The 21592-nt window shown below is 39.1% G+C and overlaps 1 protein-coding gene across 1 annotated transcript; it reads right to left on the bottom strand.

Annotated features, from left to right (window-relative positions):
- Positions 1 to 427: 427 nt before the first annotated feature.
- Positions 428 to 18108, bottom strand: LOC140239206 (uncharacterized). Its single transcript, XM_072319088.1, has 4 exons — positions 18067 to 18108; positions 13317 to 13409; positions 6056 to 6149; positions 428 to 1395 (listed from the first exon to the last, which is right to left on the bottom strand). Exons 1-4 carry the CDS (start codon positions 18106 to 18108, stop codon positions 434 to 436), a joined length of 1191 nt encoding a protein of 396 aa, XP_072175189.1. The 3' UTR covers positions 428 to 433.
- Positions 18109 to 21592: the final 3484 nt, after the last annotated feature.

Below are 21592 nucleotides of genomic sequence, written 5' to 3'. Positions count from 1 at the left end.
AGCGTCTGGAAATCAGAAAAAGTGAAGATTAGACGTGAAGCACTGTTATAATTATCTATCATGAAATGGGAAATTGGTAAAGGCATACACAGAAACACACACACATACACACACACACACACAACACTATGTGTACATCATAATTATGTGAGCGTAATGCCGTACATTGATACTGTCCCAAATGGTAAGAACGAGTTCCACGTCCTGTACACTTAATATTTTCATTTATCTTCACCTCTAAAGCATGGTACCATATCTACATTGAAGCTATCTGGCAATTATTTCAAAAGACTTAAGCTTTGTCAATGTATTCTTTAGGAAGCCGTAATACATTCCTGGAAGATACTTATTTTCTGGAAGACAGAGAAATTCACAAAAAAAGCATAAATTGTCTTGTTGTACACATCATATCAAAATATAATAATCACACACACTACCAAGGCCTCCACACAGGCTCTGTGTCATTAGGTGGGTTTGCTTGCAAAGGTAAGTAAAGCTTTGGTAGATTTTCAAGACGCGATGGGTAAACAAACTGTTCGAGATGGGCGCCATTTTCGGTGGGATCACCCATTGCCAAGAAAGCTACTGGATATGGCATGGCGGAAGGTAATGCGCTGGTTGACGCTCCTCCAGTCGTTCCGATCGAGGCGGGACATGACGCGTACATAATTGCTCCTTGTCCAGAGGTGGATGCAACATTCTGCGGCTGGGGTGGAGACTTTTGAGGAGACTGACGACCCGATACTGGAGATATGGCGACAGAGCCTGAACTACCGGCTGAGGAGGCAGGGCGAGGAGCCAGGGTGGCCGTTTGAGGACTTAGAACGGGAACAACGGGTGTCGTTATCTGACCACCATTCAACATTTGTGACGGAACAAGCACGAACTGCCCAGGCGATTGCACCTTGATTGGAATACCTATTGGTACAAGCCGAGTTGCACTGCTCCCGTTCACTCCATTTTGTGTTAGTTCTAAACGCGCCATGACGCTTGGCATCGCACTAGGTACGATGTTTGCCAAGCCGGCAGGTTGCTGCGCCACTGGGGGATGAGCGGGCGCCGAGGTCACAACCGCTGCAGTGGCGCGCATTGGATGCACAATGTTCATAGAACTCGTGGGTGCCTCTGATTGGTTGGAAGTTGGCGGTACACCAGGTACTTTGTTGTGAGAACTGTCGCCATTGGTTGACTCGTCCGCGCGTCGTCGAGGGTACGCAAAATGGTCAACATTCGGCTTGGGGTTCTGCAGCGAGTTAGCCAGGTGGGATAAAAGGCCTGTCCTCGCTTCGCCGTTTAGCGAATTCTGATTTGCTGATAGGAATTGTGTCACCGTCGATACACATTGGTTGTATCCAGCTCTGAACTGTGCTTGCGCATGGGGATCTGGGGGATTCCCTGAAACACAAACAAACAACATGAAAGTTATCATTTCTCTATCGATCGCGACTAAAACTAAGTTATATCGACTTCTTTGAATAGCAATACACAAAAATAAGTACAGAAGGCCCGTCTTTCTAAGAACAAGGTACACATTATCATTTGGTTCGTGCGTCAGTCTTTGTGAGATTGTATCGAGGTCAAATATCCATCATGAGCATTCACAAATATAACAGAAAAGTAGCAAACATCTATACAATTATGTTTGTTTCATTCAAGAAGGCACACGCATTGCACCTGCCATGTTTTGTGGTTGCTGTTTTTTTTTTTAACTCCACTTAGTTTTGAATATAACATCAGGGCAAGCAATATCTATTCAATTGATATTCGCTGCATTTTGTTGCCACATTTAACGAAACCTCGAAGGACCTCATTCGAAGTAATCGTGCTTGTCTTGCTTCAAAGTCTTTAACCATCATTTTTTTTTCTTTTCAAAAATTTGATTTATTCTGTTTGGTATAGCTATAGAATTTCATCATTTTTCAGCAATTTTATTTAACAGTGCATATACATATTGCAGTTGGGTGAATAATGTCTATTTGCAAAGCGAAAAACAAAACAAAACAAGGAGGGTAGTGACACCATTATATGTGAGACCCAGCCAAATGATTTTTCCATCAATGCTCATAAGATCAATACACATGGTGACGAGTAAGACCATAACCATAAGCTGACGAATATCGGAATCCCAACCCCCTACACGATGTGTGTGTGTGTGTGTGTGTGTGTGTGTGTGTGTGATGGGGGTAGGAGAGTGATAATGATAAGGTGAAAACACGCGATGGATTGCTGTATGTCTGTAAACACCATAGTGGTAAACGAGCATTCTGAAGGCAATCGGGAAATATAATGTGATAGATGTACTCATTCCTTCCCAATGCCAGATTTTTTTTTTTATTTTTTTTTTTTACTATAACTACAGAATGTTCAAATTGGAAAGTGGCGAGTCCTTGGGTGTTTGGCGGAGGTCGCTGGTCGTGCCATATATAAGAGTTATGCGATTATGGGTGCGATTTAACAAGATCTTATCAGCTTGAGTATATCAAGGTAGACCAATCACAATGGGAACTGTTCTCTCAACGCTCCAGATTGACAGAAGTTTCAACCGGCAAACAAACTCAGAACGTAATGCACATTGTTTGTTTAATCCCACTCACGGATAGTGCATTGATCATAGCATACGATGACGGCACAAACAGAGTCCAAAGAGGTCACCCTCCCCAACCCCTACCCCCCGTCTATCTTCCATGTGACAGTTTGTACAATTCCCTACACATCATTCGAAGTATCACAGCGTGCCAAATATCCATTAAATCTCACAATGTTGTTCTAAAATCTTTCACCAAGAAACTCTTGAACAACCAATTAACAGAAAAGGGAGGGACAGACATGGCTCTCATTTAAACGGGTTTAGAATACATTGTATTTAAAAAAAAACAATCAAAGTACCCTCTATGTGCATTTCAGACGTTCATCTTCAACCTGTGTGTGTGGGTGTGTGTTTATGCTGCGTTGCGGATGATAAAACCTAAAGAGGAACGGGTCCTTCGTTATCACACCCTTGAAATTCTTTACTGACGTCAGTAATGTTTTTCAAGGGAGTCTTCCTTCGGTCGTTTTCAGACGCTACGCTTTGCCACAACCTGTTTCACTTTTCTCCTGACGATTGTGCAAATTGTTTGAGTTATAGCCAATATTGCCTATAATTCGAAACATCTGAGATGATCTTCTGCTGTCTCTTTGTAAGGAAAAAAGTCCTTCATCTTCTGATTATCGATCAAATCGCAAGCTGTCCATCTCCCCTGTCTGCGTGGCTACAGATTTGCCGAGTCAATATGTACATTCATGTTAATTAGTCCTTGTGGTACAAGGGTTGCGCTTTATGTCACGGGGCAGGCTGCCGGCAAGACCTTAATTGATTAGGCCCTTTGTAGGCATGTGTGTCTTGCTCTTTATTGGTGTCTTTATGATACACCAGATTGGAGCACCAATGTTTGTCTTTCCCATCGTAGACCGTGTGTAAAGGTATGAAGGAGCGTCTCCAGACGTTCTCACGACCCTCAACAGGTAACCCTCAATCGCTGGCTCACCTGGACACTGGGGGCAGGCACGCACACACGCGCGCTCACGTTCGCCCTCTCGCTTGCCCAAATTCCTGCCTACGATAATGTTTTACTGCACAATGGATCACATTTCAATGAGCTTGATCTTCATCCTCTAATGCCACAATTTCCACAGAATCCATACATTCATACACTTCTATAATCGAGAGATTGGTTACTTTTACTCGAAACACAAATGTGACTTTCGACCTTTCTACCTGAGCGATATAACAAAAATTAAACGCCTACTCTGGAGGTTTACAAAATAATTTTTGGATACATCATAAAATATTCACACCTGCAGGGATGATAGATCTTTCTTTTAAGTCAGGCAATCTCTAAATTGTGAAATAATTATTATTATTATTTTATTTTATTTTTTTTTTTTACTGGAGGGAAAACACACTTGTAGATATCACCGGTTCCCCTTAGCATTACAGAAAATATTACCGCACAGCAGGTAAAGCCCTGTCATATAGAACGCAACTAAATGGCTTAGCTGGGACGACGCAAATTAGCTTTCAAATATTCTATAACCAGTAACTGGTGGCATTACGTATGACATCACTATTGCTTTGATCTATTGTAATTAGAACTAAGAAGACGTGCCATTTCAAGTAATACACTGTGCAGTATCCTCGATTTGATCCCCGCGGCTATGGGAACAGCGAAACTGCAATATCATTAATGGCAAGATAAATTGCAATACGAAAGACTCTCATGACATGACATGGGACTAACGGAGAGCTAGCTCGGTTTGCTATTTGATCTTTTTTTTTTTTTCCTGGGAACCAACGTCCCCGTCCAACAAAACAAAAAAATGTATATATATATATATATATCCCTAGTTGGCACCTTAGGGAGACATATTGGGGGGAAGTGTCTTCATTAGGGAGACAACTGGTCATTAAGGAGACAATTTTCGTGTCTCCATTGCGTAAACTGCCATTGAACATGTAATAATAAATTTGCATATAAAACAAATGGAAATGTCTCCCAAATGACCCATCTAGGAGTATATATATATATATATATATATATATATACCCAGTAGCACAAAGACGAATTAACCATCTGTGCAGTAGATATTATAGGTTGGTTACCGGAATTAAAGGTAAAACTAAAAACCATATATTCTCTCTGAGATGCACAATCAGTGTTTTCACAATCGAGGAGGTACGGCTGTGCGCAACCTTACAAGAGGTCTGGTATTTAAAGGTCTTAAATATGTCAAGGCTGAATCACGTATGAAAAAAAAAAACATGGGGAGGGGAATCTGAAGCAAATGGATAATGGAAAAGAAAGTAAAATGCAACAAAGCAAGAATAGATTGTCCAGACTCGGGTAATTCCTACATAGAATACAATTTGCTTCTCTTCGACCAGCCACTTGCACCAAAATGGTCGTGACCTATTTTGATTTGCTACCAGCAGCATTTTATAATGTACTGGTTCTTATAATTATATTGTCTTATTCAAATAAACTCGTATTATTTCTTTCTTTGCAAACAATCACGGATATAATCGGTAAGTGTTCATATGCAAGAGAGAACTTTATCGCTTTGGTGAATACTGCTGACTCGCTTCATTTAGCTATATCTACACAATTTCTCACAAAATAGAACAAAATATGCGAAAAATGTGTACCACCGAGTCATGGTGAGAAACCTATTAGCTGATTTTACGCATCACAATTGACTTTTCAGTCCTCTAGAGTTATGTTTTTTAATCCGCTTGCCTACAATTTAACAAAATTCAGAAGTCTGATATTGGTATTCTCACATCCATATTGCAACGGTGAGAAAGGAGACGCCCCAACATTATTGGTGAAATGCCAACCCATTTTGCAGGCTGCTTGAATGTTTACAATTCGTGATCTGTTACGTGGGCAGTCAGTTATGTGTTCGCATTATGTCCACAATATTGTGGCACTTGCTCCAAAGATAGTTACACTAAGATTTGACGTATACAAACGACTTGATGCACCTCTATTTACACTCATGCCTACCCTCTTTTTGACGTTCATTCAGTAAGGTGTCATCGCCCCCGCGCTGTGTGATTTTTGCGACGAAGACAAAAAAAAAATTGAATCTCTTCGTAAAAGTGTGTTCAAGAATGTACTTATGGTCTATTGCGTATTGATATTTGAAGTCCCAGGTTACCAAAATATTTACGTCTGCCTCGGTGTGTATTAAACGTTATACAAAGGACGGTAGCGAAGGACTATGATGTCATTCATTTCAGAAGGACGGCTACGTTTATTGCATACCAGGCACAAAACTATAAACTGCTGCCTTACGATGGTGAAACAAAGTATAGCGTAAAAAGCCTTCAACAAATAATATGCTGGAAGAAGCTGCGATCCATGATTGTCCTCAACGCATGAAGCCATTGGGGTAATTTCTATTTACTTCGACAACTAAAGTTGAAGGAAAATGGTATGATCAGTATAACACATGTAGTGAAGAGAGAAGATGAAATTAAATGAAGATATATATATATTGGTATATATATTACCTCTGCTGCCAAGCTGGCGAAGCTGTTTGACATACTTCACGGTCTGCTCCAAAATGTCCGCTTTTTCCCGCTTGTTCTGCCTTGAGCTGCCGCTCTGTCAACGAGAAAATGAAAACACATTCCGACATAATATCATCATCTATAAACTATGGTAAAGTGCAAGCTGAGATCACAGCGAATTCATACTTTTCACTTTCTACTGGAGCAAAATGTGCCGATCGTTACTTCAGTCTTTCATTTATGACAGCATGACACCATTATCTATTCGTGCATAATGGGTTACGGGTACACATATGAGTACAAATATATACAATGCAAGTATATAATTATATATATATATATATATATATATATATATATATCCTATATGTAAAGATTATATTGTTATAATATAGGTATATCATACCACATCAAAAAGCAGAAACATATTTGCCGTCACTAGCCGTCTGAGTAGGAGGATATTCAAATATATGACATATTTTCATAAATATGCTCCATTCCAACCTTGTAACATTTCAAAAGGCTTGTCCACCTCTGTTGCATGCAGAGAAGATTCAGTACAAACCATAAGGTTGCCGTCTACAGGTGTCTTCAAATGGTATTATCACGATTCATTGCCACGACCTGCTTTAGTTTTGTACGCTCTCTCCATTTAGGCACGTACGCAGGCGTTCACTACTACCCTACTTTCGGGCAGCTTCAAAGTACAATCTTTCTGATCTCAGAATTCGGTGTTAAGGCATCAATTTTCACGTGAGTGATTTCATGAAAACATGGGAACAAGTACTTACAATCCCCTCTCCGGTCAATCTTTGTAAAGGAGTCATTCAAATATTAAATTAGATATGACAAATTAGGAGGTAACACAAACACACCCGGCGAGGAATTTCATACCAAAAAAAGGTGTTGCCCCTGAAAAGGTGGTCAAAACTATCAGATTCCTAGGGCATTGCAACCAAAAGAGGTCAAGATCTCAAGTGTGACTCCATTCCATTTTTCTCTTCACTGAAAGACGTATGACAAACTCCAAGGATTAAATGACATCGCAAAATATAAGCTCCATTGTGATCCAGATATTCTCTCCTCTCTCACTGATTCTCCTCCTACTATTATACATGTATGAAGACCCTAGTTTCTTATTATTAATAGTTGTTCCTTCGTCACTGTCAAGTTCGATTCACGCGACCTAAAAACAGGTGCGTAGATGAGATATGTATCACCGGTCGCCACCGACACGTTCGAACCGGGTCACGCCCGGGCCAAACCCCGTTGCGAAGTATATCAAGGTCAGCGTGTTCCCACGACAACGTTTCGATTCATCGGTGGATCGCCGAAATATCAGTGTCATCCATTTCGGCTCGGGTTTATATAAACTAATAAAAACACTATAAAGTGAAAACAACAACAAAAAACACACACAAACACACAAATAAACACCACTAAAAACAAACAAACAAACAAACGAAACCTAGTGTTTTTAATGAAAAGAGAGCGACTTCACTTGATCCTCTGGCACGACGCTGCTGCGAAATCGGATCTACCATTCGTTTCTCAACCTACTGACTTATTAAGCCAATTAAAATAAGTTATCAAAAACTGCCCGAGAAAAAGAGTACTTTGCTTCTCTTGTACATAAATATACATTCAAGCAGTATATCAAAGGCATATAGCAGTTTAATTCGTCAAACATCTCCGATGAATCTCCGTTGAGGTTATGAATCATAACTACAAATGATGATTGGTCTAAAACTATGCATAACTAATTGTATGCCATTTTATTTCAATGTTTGTTTCCAGTTGTCTATGTGATAAGCTTTTCGATAACAGAAACAATGTAATGAGAAAAACTCTTAAGTAGAAAACGAAGATTCGATTTTTTTTCCTGAAATGTTCATGGACCTGACAAAACTTGTATCATAATGGCTACAATGGAGACTGCATCCTAAAAGAATATATATATATATATATATATATATATATATATATACATATATATATTCATATTTTGTGGTGTGTAACTAAAAATAACCCTAAGTATAGTCAGCTGCCAAGAAGATTCCCGTCTGTCGGTCATTAATCACAAAAGCGATGTGTAGGTGAATAGGTGCCGCTATAATCACTGTGATAGATGCTTCACATCTTGTGACATGATATCATATAACATCAGAAGATGAGGATCTTAATAGGATATGGGTCGTATCTACTGCGTACATCAGTGTTCACGTTGATAATCACACTCAATGGGGTGAGCTCATTAAGTATACAGACACGCCTGCCTCAGTACCGCAGAACATCGCTTCACCTTCATAAATCACGATTATTCAAATGGATGTCCATCGAATACGTATACAGTTTCAAACGAAAACAAACTCTTCGTTCTGCGTGATATGAGTGCAAATAAGTGATGATAGAGAAAAGATGCAAAAGAAATGTATGAGTTCATTTCTTATTGGCCCGACATGGTTTTGAAAAGACAACAAGCAATCCAAATATTGGTTTATGAATTGTATTTCGCTAACTCCGAGATTCTATGGAGAGTAATGAGGGATGACGAAAAAGACGAGTCAATTTGAATTGTTGAAATCTTGCTTGTTACGTGTAACTTGACCCGGGTACTTTCGCAACAAAGACACCTTTTCATAGCCGTTTGCGGGTTGTTATTTGTTATTTTCTTTTCTTGGGGGCCCAACGTGAACAAAATGAATTTGAAAAGTAACGTAAACAAAACAGAGCGGATAAAGGCGAATAATGATGCGTAACTGATTACGACATCATTAGCCACAAAGGCAATGTGATTTAAAAATACTGTAATATACTTAAATCTAAACAGCGTCGTTAAACTAACGCACGCCATTAGCACATATTTTTGTGTAAGAAAATTTATTATGTATATTAGAGCTCACACGTAAAATATGCCACATGATATATGGAAAGGTTACAGATCAATTGAGATGTGAATTGCTCGTCTATGTAGCAAGAATTAACTTTCAAAATGAAACAAACTTTGAAACTGACAATATGAACTTCTTAGATATTCTACGCAACATTTTGACAAAAAATTAAGATGTCGCTGGAATATCATTATTGACGTACCATATGCGTTATGGTTATAAAACATAGAATAGAATGTAGCAATATCATAACTATGTAGATCCATTGCTGGTTTTGCTGAAATTGCTGATATCTTTAATTTCAGTTTCGATTCACCGCGAATGCCAACATCAATGACATTGCACAGACTCAATCACCATGAGCATGATAAGTGTATAAGCATTATTGCTAATTTAGGGTGCTTAATTTCCATTTTTTTTCAAAATTGTGTATGTGGTATTCCATTTTCTGAATGGTGTAAGGAAACAGTTCACTTCTATCCTATGTAGAGCATGTAGGAGAGTCTCTTCTACGTCAGTGTTTCTTCTCTACGAAGCTGTCCACTGGAGGAACACGAGACAGTACAATCATGTAGAGTATTTTTTTTTTTGGAGTAGAGGTTCCCGTGTACCCCGTGCCACACGCACAGTTTTGAAGTGTTTTGTTTGTGACACCCTCAGCTACGTTCGGCCTTTGTTTGCGACTCAGGTGATCAACGAAGCTCATCAGGGCTTTACCTATGGCACGCTGTTCTCATTTCCTTTTCTTTCCTTTTTTTATATATGAGAATTGACACTTCAAGAGAAATAACAAATAAACACCTCACGTATCAAGATGGCCGACACAATCACATTTTCCTTTCTGCACGCCTGGTCACGAGGCAGACATCTTGAACAATGGGATAACAGCTCTACAAAGGAATTACAAAACCGAATGCTAATGGATATCATGAGTCTCTATTTTATCTCTCTAGACGTGAAGTGATTTTATGCTAGCAACAGATTGTCACACTGAAACCATTTCCGGGTGAACTGAGAAGCCCGTCTGATTTCTAGCTTGCGGCTGACTTTGATGAAATTGAAGAATAAGAGAAGCAAAAGTAACACCAATCGATTGGTACAACTTATAATTGGCGTTGACCTATTCACTATCTAATACTTCGCAAGGGAGTAATTACTCCGATTGTTTAATCTTATTTCCTCCCATTCCGAGCTGTGATTAACAGAACGAGTTTTGCGGGGGAAGCAATTCCCCTGCATCTGCGCGTCAAACACAATTAAAGTCTTTCTCGCGTGGCGCCGTTGAAGCCGGGGGCCTATGATCGTGAACATCCCTAATGCCGACACCACCATGCCAAAACAAGCTAACGCCCAACCACGTGGCGGCTCGTTGAGTGTGCTCCATATATCGCGAAGTGGAATACTTTGTACCTGTTAGGACCCGTGGCGTTAATCTTTCTGCTGGTTTTCTTGACCATCTCTTCGTCGATATCACCCTAAAAGTTATATATATCACCCAGTGTGTGACTTTCAGATATTCATTTAAAGCCGTTTGATAATAAATATGCTTGCATCTTGCGAGTACTTTCATTTTGCGCCATGTAACCCAACTTATGGTAGGATATGCATGCTGTTATAGTCAAACACATTGCTCAGCGTACTAAATCACTCAAGATCTACTGAAATTGTGCCTAAGTCCGCACTGATAACAATGATGATGATGATTGAGTTAGCTTATCTTTTCAATGGAAATGTTCGATAATCCTAAACGGACAAGACATTATATCTACATGTATGTCTCTTTATAAAAATCTGTAATAGTTTAGCTTGTGTTAACGTAAATACTAACTTGCTTTCACAAGATCTGATCTAACTTAAAACTATATTTCAACAATAAACGATTAACTAAACTGTTTTCATCGCTTTTATTGTGGAATTAACACCTCTATATCCAAATATTAAGTATCCGATATACAATTAAAGTGGAAAGCGTTAATTTCGCCAAGAAAACTCAGAATAAAGACAAGCTAAGAAAGGTACTTCTCGAATACCAATATTTTGAGAAATTAATAAGATGAAATATTGGGAAAAGGCAAGTTGCCAAACCGGAAAACAGCTTAGAGACTTTTGGATAATTCTGTAGGCCTGGATAGTTCGTGTTACTCAGCATTCGAAGACCATACCCTTTCTGTTCACTGGTATGACGCCACATAAAGAAAACCCTCGCGATGAGACAGGAATTTTAAGTCCTTTCTCGTACTTTCATAGCCCCTCTCGTTTCTTAACCCTTTTTCTCCGGCACTCTAAATGCCTTGTATGTTTTACACAGTGCTCACCATGTTCTTGAAGACAATCGGTTAAGTGTTTCCCTCATCCTTAAAATATGCGGTCCTGTTGAAGACCAGTCCTATACCAGTGCCCCCTTTATGGGGCCCTGGGGTGGGGGGCACTGGTGTGCTCGACCCCTCTGTCGTCTGTCGGTCTAAAACACCTCGGGTGGAGTACCGCCATGAGCGCGCCAATACGGTTGAGCTGCCTGTCTTCAAGTTACTCTCGAGATTCCATAAAAGCAAGTCAAGCGTTGGACGAAGAGCCCCTCTTTATTGGTGAGGCCTTTTTTTAACGGATAAGTGCTACATTTTTGGTGGATTAAACGTAAATCTGTTTTTATGCCCTTTCTCTTTTCCCTAGTGCCATCCTATGTCTTTCGATCAGACCAGTCGGGCGGAAAACGCGTGGTAAACATCGGAGAATGGGATGGCTTAAACTCAAAATACATCTTCCCTTTCAAAGAAGCCATGCAAAGACACAGGCGACGGTCATTGTATTTTTATGCAGTGCTATACACGATACAATGCTTGCTTGTGGTGTTCCTATACCGCATATCGTCTTATAAAATATTTATGATATCACTGATGCTACTAAAAGTAGTAAAAAAAAATAGATGAATATAGATAATATGTAGATGTTTATATGCGCATATATATTACGCACAAACTTTCGTACTTTCTGCATGAAGCATCTATTTCCTGCTTGAGGCAAGTAATAGACTCAAAACGATAGCCAATGCTATAGAATAATCATCGCAAATCAATTGAAGCGCTGGTGTAACGTTCCAAACAGAAAGCTAAACGTGTTTCTCGTCTGTTTTAACAAAATCATCTTGTCTATTTGCCTTTTGTGTGTCTCCCATGAGAGAGCAATTTCAAAAACTACTTTTCATGATTTACGTTAAATTGTGATGGTGAAAGCATAAACGTAGCAAACTTGTACTAAATATACCAGCTTTCCGAGCATTCGCTGCCATTTAACTTCTTTCTCTGCATCTAAGGTTCATATTGTGAAATGAAGTGGAATTTACTCAACTTTACTATGAAAAAGCAAACGAAATTTCAAATGGTGCATATTAACTTTTGCACTACCTCAAATATTTTAGCAAAAAAGTTGTTCTTTTATCTTCTTCTTTTTTTGAAGTTACGCTTACTTATACTCAAACTGCTCCAGAAAGCTACCGTGCCGTTCCCCCCCCCCCCAAAAAAAAAAGCCTCTATTTTTTCACATTTAACCTCACAAAATGTTATATAATTTCTTACGAGTGCCACTTCGAATTGATTTGACTGTAATTTTCTCGGAAAATTTGATTACTTCTTGTATCATTCGGAACTCTTTTCTCTTTTCTGTATTTTGTGCTATCCATTTAGATTATTATGTCTCGTTTCTTTGCTCACGTGGTGAGTGAGGGCTATAGATTCGGCGAAGTTATTTGAACCGATCCTCATTCTTCCTGACACTGGTCGCCATTGTCTGAAAGGGAAGATGTTCAAACGACATTAAAATCGATGTGGCCTTCAAAATCGAAATGATCAGCAAAAGCGCTTGGAAGCATTGAGAATGATTAATAGAGGAGATAATGCGAAAGCCGACTTGGCTTGTGGTAAGTGTTGTCTCAGATGAGAGAATTAGGTCTTGCCCATAATTGGTGGTGCTATTTGGCTAAATTACATACTCATACCTAGTTGCTAATCATTTGCCACACAAAGAATTGAATATATCGGCACAAACTCTGTTGTGGGTGGTAGAAAATACAAATCGTCGACCGGTTTTGCTACCATTATTTTCAATGAATGAGAATTCTCTTACATGTTCCTCTGTCATGACTTTTCCGAGACAGTTTATCTAACACGTCTAGAAAGATGCATTAGTACTATGGTGTTAGAATATCAACATAACTTTGCCTGACCCACAGGAAGAAAACAAGAGAAAAGTTATGTCAAAGTGACACCATTTTCTGTTGTTGTTAATGCAAACTTTGTGAAGTCAAAGATGTTTAAAAGTGGAAATAAATGACTAGAATGGAATGGAAATAGAATGAAAACTGGAGAAAATCTTACCTCGGGATTGAGAGAATCGAGAATGGACTGGAGCTCCATGAGACAGTCGTTGATTCTTGCCCTCCTCTTCTTCTCCATAAGTGGCTTCGACGACTGCAAAAGAAAATGCAGAGAAATGATTTCATATAATTGCTGTTATAATCATTGAAATGAACAGAATGAATCTGCGTACCTATCACTACACACATCACGTGGACTCAAAAAGGGTGATTAACATGGGTACAGTTTGTAAAATAAATAGTTTGCAGCTGAAACATTTTAGTTTCAGTGTGATTTATGTCTCCACTTGTGCAACGGCCAAATGAAAGCATTATCAACAGCATCCTCATCAAAATACAAGGAAAAACATATATAAACATATATATTATATATTACATTTTATCTTAATCCCAGGAGGATGAGACCGTCATCAACATGCAATTTGCTTGCCTGGGATAACGACCTCTGATATTTAGGCGTCATTTTCCTAAGGAGCTGAGAGGGCTTTTTACTCGGAGTCGCAAAATACCTGTCCCCCGTCCAGGTGGACTGCTAAAAAGCATGACGGTGCTTTCTTTGATATAATGGCAGTCTCTAACATATTTCGCCTATCTTTTCGTGAGTGGTCAACAGTATGCAAGCTTTTCATTTTAAGTGAACCTATCATTTTGTTTCTCACAATTTAGATATGACAAGTTTGGTTTGAAGCTGTACATACATGCTTTCTATTCGTTGATTCCAATTCAATTTTATCTTGCGTCAGCCAAATTTTACTCAAGATTAGTGGTAATCTTCTTATATCATGTTCTGAATTAAATTGTGTTGGACGAGGCAATGAATGGATTAATATTTACGTTTCGATTTTGGAATTCAGATGTCGAAATGATATGGTGTCAATTAATTTTCGATTGAACTTCCTATAAGATTTTTTGTAAGAAACGCGAGTAATTGTGACTCTAACTATAAGAATGCTTCCATCTAAACGAAATGTAAAGATGTTCATTTTATTCTGCCAACAACTAAGTTATGGTAATCCTATTAAAAAAATCTGCAAATTAAGACCAAAATGACGAAGTCACCTACACATTCGTTCATGATAAGAAGGAATGCTCTTGGAAGGAAATTACTTCTCTGACTGCCGACATACATCAACCATTCCCAGAATGTTATAATTTTGCATGGTGGAAATAAAAATAAAATATTTGATAATCTATATCTGAATCTATATCTAACTTAACTACAGAACCCTACAAATGACATTATTTGTAAATTTAGTACTGTTGAGAGGAAAATGTGAAATTTGTGGACAGATGTCATGATCCAATCACTAAATCTGTAACGAGATTTGGTTTGAAAAGAAATTTAATTGTCTGTCTTAATTGTATCTGTATATAAGTGCACACACACACACACATATACATGTATATCTAATTATATATATATATATATATATATATATGTGTGTGTGTGTGTGTGTCTGTCTGTCTGTCTGTCCGTGTTTGTGTGAATGAGTGCATGGAAACAAATATAGAAGTATCCATCATCTGATTGGATCGTTATGAAGTGCACATCACCCGATTGTTTCTCCCCTACTTTGTTTTCTCTCCCACCCTTAATCCGTTCTCAAGAATCCGAGCCAAAGTGGGCCTGCATAGTGCTGTCTGGTGGTGATATTCAAAAAGCTGTCCATCAAAGGAAGCCCCATGTTTTCTTGTCTGTTATTTCGTGGCGCCTCATCCTGGATCGATAGTCTTCACATCGAGACCTTGACATCACTGCTCAGAAGAGTTGAATTCACTGCATCCACGCCGGCGCCGTTGTTTTCCAATTTCAATTCGTCGGTGCCATAATGTGATATTTTCTGTTTGGTTGGTATTTTCAATTGGACGTGTAGTTCTGACTAGTAATGACTGAATTTAGCTCCTTTTGCACTGTCCCTTTAAGTTTTGGTCCAGAGAAGTAGACTAGTCCTATTCACCCGCAGCCGTTTCGTCTATTGGCCTTGTATCGATTCCAAGACGCACCCCTTTGTTCTTGATCGATAGAGAGTGTAATCCTTGCCCCTTATAGTTGTCAAAGACCCGTGAGAAAGTGTGAGCCTTGTATCGGTGGAGGAAGCTAGACGATTACGCACTCGGCGAGACCGCGACGATAGGCCCGAGGCTCCGTGACACTTCGATCAATACAAAATAGGAACAACAGGTTCTCTTGACAGACTTCGATGTTTATGCGCTTCATTATCCGATATAACATTCCCAACAAAACAAGTTGATCGGACTTATCAGGACTCGCTGCCTCTTATCCGAGTTTACAGGATCATTCCATCTTACATCTCGCTATCTATTCTAAGAGATGAAAAAAAAAGAAACCCACACACATAGTCCTATCGCAGGAAGACTTCTATCCCCTGTGCAGGAATATGAATGTTGTATATCTGCGTCACTTAGGGGGTGTTCTGTTTTAATGATATGAACTGTCGCCCTGATTTTTATTATAAAAAGGATTCTCGTTAGAGAATCAGTTACAATAACGAAACACTCTGAACTTCACTTTGCAGTTAACTAAAGGAAACATGCTTACGAAGTATCTAATTTTCACTGTTGCAATTCCATTTTCACCAATGGTTTCAAGTCTAACTTCTATCCTTTCACTGAATAACGATTTAAACATGACAGGTGTACGTCCGCACTCAATATAATTATGTATGTATATTTACAGTATATATACACATATTCATATAATCATATATGCATAATTGTGTATGCATATGTGTATGAGTGTGTTGATATCAAAAGGATAAATGATGAAAAATTTATTCTTAAAGATTGCAGCCATTTCTTTTCTGCTTCTCAATCGCTCGTAGTATTATATCGTTTCTGTTCAAAGCAGGTAGGCCTAGTATCCTGAAATCACGTCGTTACGAGTCTCCATTGTTATTGGCGTGTCATATCAAAGTACAAAATGATACGTCATGACATGCCTCGACATGTCTTATTTAGCTGAAAAGAGTTAACTAAGCGAACCTGCCTATTTTCCACATGTCATATTGGGAGCATCGAGGGAATGCGGAAACTTATTGGTCGAAATCCAGTCCTATTGTTAAAGCGTGTTTCGCCACCAATCCCTGAACACAGCCCTTCTTTGTTTAATGTTGGTATGAGTCATGGTAAACGAGCAGAGAACAGACCACAGCGATGGATACGATTTCGTTCGACTCCAAATTTCTACATTTAAGGTACAATTTACCACTATAAAACATTATGCACACTAACATTGAGAGAGAGAGGTATTCGATCAACATGTCTCATTTGGATATTTCGTTAATTACACCTTAGAAAGAATGCTATTACCTACGTTTGTTTCTCTCAAAAGGAATAGAGAAAGTGTTGGGATAAGTGCAAATGACTGAAAAACAGTACATGTACTGGAATAACATTGGAAGATCAAATCATGCATCGCGTAAACAGTAACTGCATGATTGCAATAAAAGTATCTAATCAACAAAATCACGGCCGGTGGATTGGGGGACATGATCAACAGAAACTCGGCAGTCACTCTGCCCATGAACGACGGGCGCTTAGACATTTAACAATGGGTAATCAAGCGTAAGTCATTCTGGTTTTTACGTGTGTAGAATACTGAAATATGTGCAACGAATGTATATTGACTACTGTTTTGACTATTGCATGCACTCGTTATGCGGAGAAAAGGAATGAAGCGCCATTTTTGATCAAATACCAAAACGCAACGTTGTCAGTTGAAAACGCCTCGTCATCACATCAAAATACAGCTGCATCTAAATTTGTCATACGAAAGACTGGCAAATATTTGAATACACAGAATTTCTTATTGATATCTTCGTTTTCTTTTTGAAATTGTGACTTTTGAATGATACACTTACATAATTATCTGTCATCTATATCGAACAAAATGCATTTCGTCACACTCCATAATAATTGGAAACAGGTATAAAGACATTTCCAAACACGACCTTTAAAGCGCTTTAAAGTCATCGACATCTTGTGGAAAATAAAATGGATAGCTCGCAGGAATACATTCAACACTACAGGCAAACAGGATTGCTACCTTAAGGCTATATCCTTTCCCCATTTCATATCACGAGGATTAATTAACAATAAACCATGAATGCTGGGGTGAATACTCGTGGCATTGAAAGAAGCATATTGGCAAGACGTGACTTAAAACAACAAGATTTTATTTTGGGACAAAGTAACAAGGAAGTTCAATTTCGGCTTCCAATCAAAAGTCCCAGAGCAGAGCAAGTATTGTACACGTAAATGTATCTATGTATACGTACCTACAAAACCAAACTCTCACAATAAGAACAGACAAAGAGTACAATTTGCAAAATTGGGAATTACACATGTACTGACAGATACAGGCAGGGAAACATTTAATAAGGCTCCTTTTTTTTCTCCACAAAATTTAGATATTGTTATAAAAAGGAACATGGGAAGGTGTGTGTCTGCACATATATACATGAATAAACAAATAAAACAACTTTTGAATCATTGTAGTTGTGTGAAAATCGCAAGTTATTGGATGGTAGACACCGTTTACAACTCCAATGCTGCTTCTCTTGTCAATGGCGTACCTATGTGTACTTTCCATATGACTGACAGCTCTTTCACAAAACCAAAAACACATTCCAAAATAATAGCAAGAAAATATCAAGCAGCGATATTCACATATGGGATTAAAACTGTAAAAGGATGCCGGTTATGTTGTGTCAAAGGGGATGATATCATACCTTCCGCCCATCGTGGTTCCTGCTGGGTTTTTCAGCCGACATCTCACTGGTTGAATTTGGCTTCCCGCGGCGTGCGCCGAAAAAGCGATTAAATCTCACGCGCAGACGACCTATCTTGGACACCCGATACTTGAACGATACTGAGCGATACTCGCAACCTGTTGCCTAGCAAAGAGGCACGCTCTGCTTTTTCCAAACTCTTTTTCTTCCACAGAGTGGAGGAAGATACAAGAAACTTTCCAGCCTTGGTCCAGTTACATCAATCACTTGATCACACTCCTGAAAAACATTCTTTTTCTGTTCGCGAGATCCCTAACTTAATTCCTTTTTCTTACTTCGGTCGCCTGTTGGTGATGAATTATCATTCGGAGTTTCGCTGTCACCAGAAGAGGTATTAAAAACGATGAATCGGCGGAGGGAAGGTTGTTTTTATTTTCCTGAAAAGGAGCTCGAGAGACGAGAATGAAACCATAAAAAGATTCACCTTCCCGTTGGAGTCAACATCGGGATCCGCAAAGAAAAGATCACATTCATCCCTTTGTGTTCCTGACGCATTTGATAATTGTGGTTGGCCAAAGGGGAAAAAAGGACGAGTAGTACAAAAGTACGACTCGCTTTTCTCTCTCTTTCTCCCTCTTTAGAAGTTAATACTTTAGCCTCGTCAGGTTTTATAGTCTTAGCGCGATGCGCTCAGGTATTTATAACAATAAGTGTGAGAAGCTAACCCGGGGTGCTTTCCCACGGTAGTCGCGACTGAATTCCGCTGCATACACCGCCGGCTTAAGCGTGGCTCACTCCCCCGGCCCACTCGTCCAAACAAAAGGCGCATGTGACAGGTAGGTCGATTCAGGTGTGCGCGGTGTACCCACACTTCACGCAGGTACAATACAAAGTGATGATACGGACGTCTCTTCTCTCTTTCTTTCTTTCTGAGTTTTTCCAAGCGTACTACGTGAGGTGGTGAGGTGGGGAGGCAAGTACGAGAGACGAACGCGGCTCACGAACGGGCGCGCATGGCTCCTGAAAAGACGCACGCGCCTCGATGCGTCGGCGCGCACTGACGGCCCAGCAAGCAGGAGTCGCGCGACGACCGATCGCTTTGCGATGAAGGTAGTTCTTCCGCTGTCAAGACGCCACAAGTCAGATTTGTGCAAACCTTTCTTAGAAGAACATATTTCGAGTTGTTTTCAAGGAGTTATGACACAAACTACCTTCATTAGCAGAGTGTTTTCTTCAAAACTGCTCAAACATCAAAGGAGACGATGTCTTCCGCTGCCCGTCTTATGTTTCTCAAGTTCTTTAACGCTGCAGCGAAGCCCATTGATTTGAACATTATTGGTATCTCTAATATTTCCTTTACGAGAGTGGCTGTAAACTCGGGCGTATTTTGCAACATGTTTTAGCTTGTATATCGTAAGTTTAGTTGTGGCATTCACTGGTAATGTATATCATCGCGACACACCGCGCCGTAACTTTAAATATATAAACTTTCACTTTGTGCCAAGGCTGTTTTCTGTAACACTGAGAAAATACATACACGTACAGATTCATATTGGAAAAGATGAATCTCCTAAAAGATTACACATAATTATCTTTAGAAATATGATAGAACTATGACGAAAAGGCAGCATTTATATAAAAAGTGCGCTGTATTCAGGTGACGAATCAATTTGAGTGCTGATATTTGCAAAGAAAAAGAGAACGTGGAGGCAGCATCGTTTCCCTAAACTTATTTTACTTGTCAGTTCTGATGTACGGTACGTAAATACTAAATGAAATCAATATAGTTGCAGACAAGCAGCCAACTCTTGAAGCTTTGTTGCATTGTTTGTATTCTTTTATTCACCAAGATACAGGGTTTAATAGACATTAAGGAACTTTAAAGACATCATAAAAGCGACGGATCAGTTAAGATGCTGAGCGAAGTTGAACTAAAGTAGAGAAAATCCTGACCATCTGAAAAATCCGGTAATTCAGCTAACACCATGGTCAGTTGGTTTCCTAAAATGGTTATCATGGAAAAGTGACTATGATATTAGATTAGGTCATACTTTTCATTTAATTCATTTTTGAAGTGACATGAATTGTTATGGCTCTTTTCTCGAAGGACATAGTTTGACTCAAAGAAGGGCAGGTGAAATATTCCATGTCATCGCACACTCAAAGATGGAGGGAAGTTGATACTTTCATTTAATGTCATAAAGGACCTAGTTTCCATTTATATGATTGTGTATACGAAATTGTTGGCAAAATTGTTTTGGAAGGTCAAGATCATGACGTCATGGTCACATGACATCGTGACGGTGACGGCAGATGCTATTTCGAGTCAAGTTCCAGCCATTCGTTGCTTCGACTAAGCTGAAAGATGTTTAAAGAATCATTTGTTTACACTGAGAGGTATGCAATTCTGAGCTTCACGTTGTGAAAATGAAGGAAATTTGTCCATAACCCATCACCACTATACCAAGTGCACCGTTGTACCAATACAATGTGCAATTGACATTGATTAATAAAGAAAAAATTACGTGAATGAATCGGGATTTTAAAAAAGTAATGCCCTGAAGTTGCAGTTTTGTTTTCTCATTCGTGCATATCTAATGTCAGGCCAATTATTTCAATACTTTGAAAATAAAGATCATATGGACAGATAATCAGTCTACTTGTGTGTGGAAATATAATCTTTATATATTTTAACAGGATATCCCACTCTTTTCTCCTATCCATGGCCTGAAACATGACCGTTTAGGAATTCGAATAGTAATTTTGTAGTTTGTTGGGGTGTTCTGAAACAATCAGATCTCGTAGGAGACGCGAGACAGTGAGCCTTAATAAAGAATGTATTTCCTAAATTTTTCTCGGCTTCCAATTAAGGTAAAGGTGTCACGACTCAACCCAATCACCACATCATGACAATCAAATGTTCCGCTCCATTCCTGGCAGATCGCACCCAAACCATCACAACAACGTTGCAAAAAGACCACGATTGGGAAGCCATGTCTTGATCTGAGAGCGATAACTTGCTGCGGACCTCTTTATTGGTATTAGCCTTGTTCAAGGCGCATCACATCTCCCCCCTTAAGACGGGAAGTTATGGAAGAACTTTCCAGTCAAACTGCAAACAGTCGTTACAAACATGTTCCGAAACACAATACATCAAAATGCACAGTTGTGTGTTCATACACTAAAGTGGATTCTTCACATAAACAAGCTCAGACTTAATGAGCCTTATCAAAACCTTTCTTGAGCGTAGGCTAAGTCTAAATATAGATCCACTACCTGCTCGGAACAAGCATGTGCGTATACGCGCAAAACTTTACAACCACAACATTCCTTGTTTTCTTTTCTTCTTTTTTTTTTTTCTGCTTGGTCATAAATCATGAAACATGTATTCTCTTTAGCTTTCCTGAAATGCTTATGAGTATCAAATGGCCAAACATTTCAACACCTAGTCGAAATCTAAGAAATGCTGCTGGTTCAGAACAAAATACACTGTAATTGTATCATGAAACAATATACCATAAGTATG

This window comes from Diadema setosum, chromosome 15 (assembly GCF_964275005.1).
Source record: "Diadema setosum chromosome 15, eeDiaSeto1, whole genome shotgun sequence".
NCBI lineage: Eukaryota > Metazoa > Echinodermata > Echinoidea > Diadematoida > Diadematidae > Diadema > Diadema setosum.
This window is presented reverse-complemented; position numbering and strand designations above follow the sequence as displayed.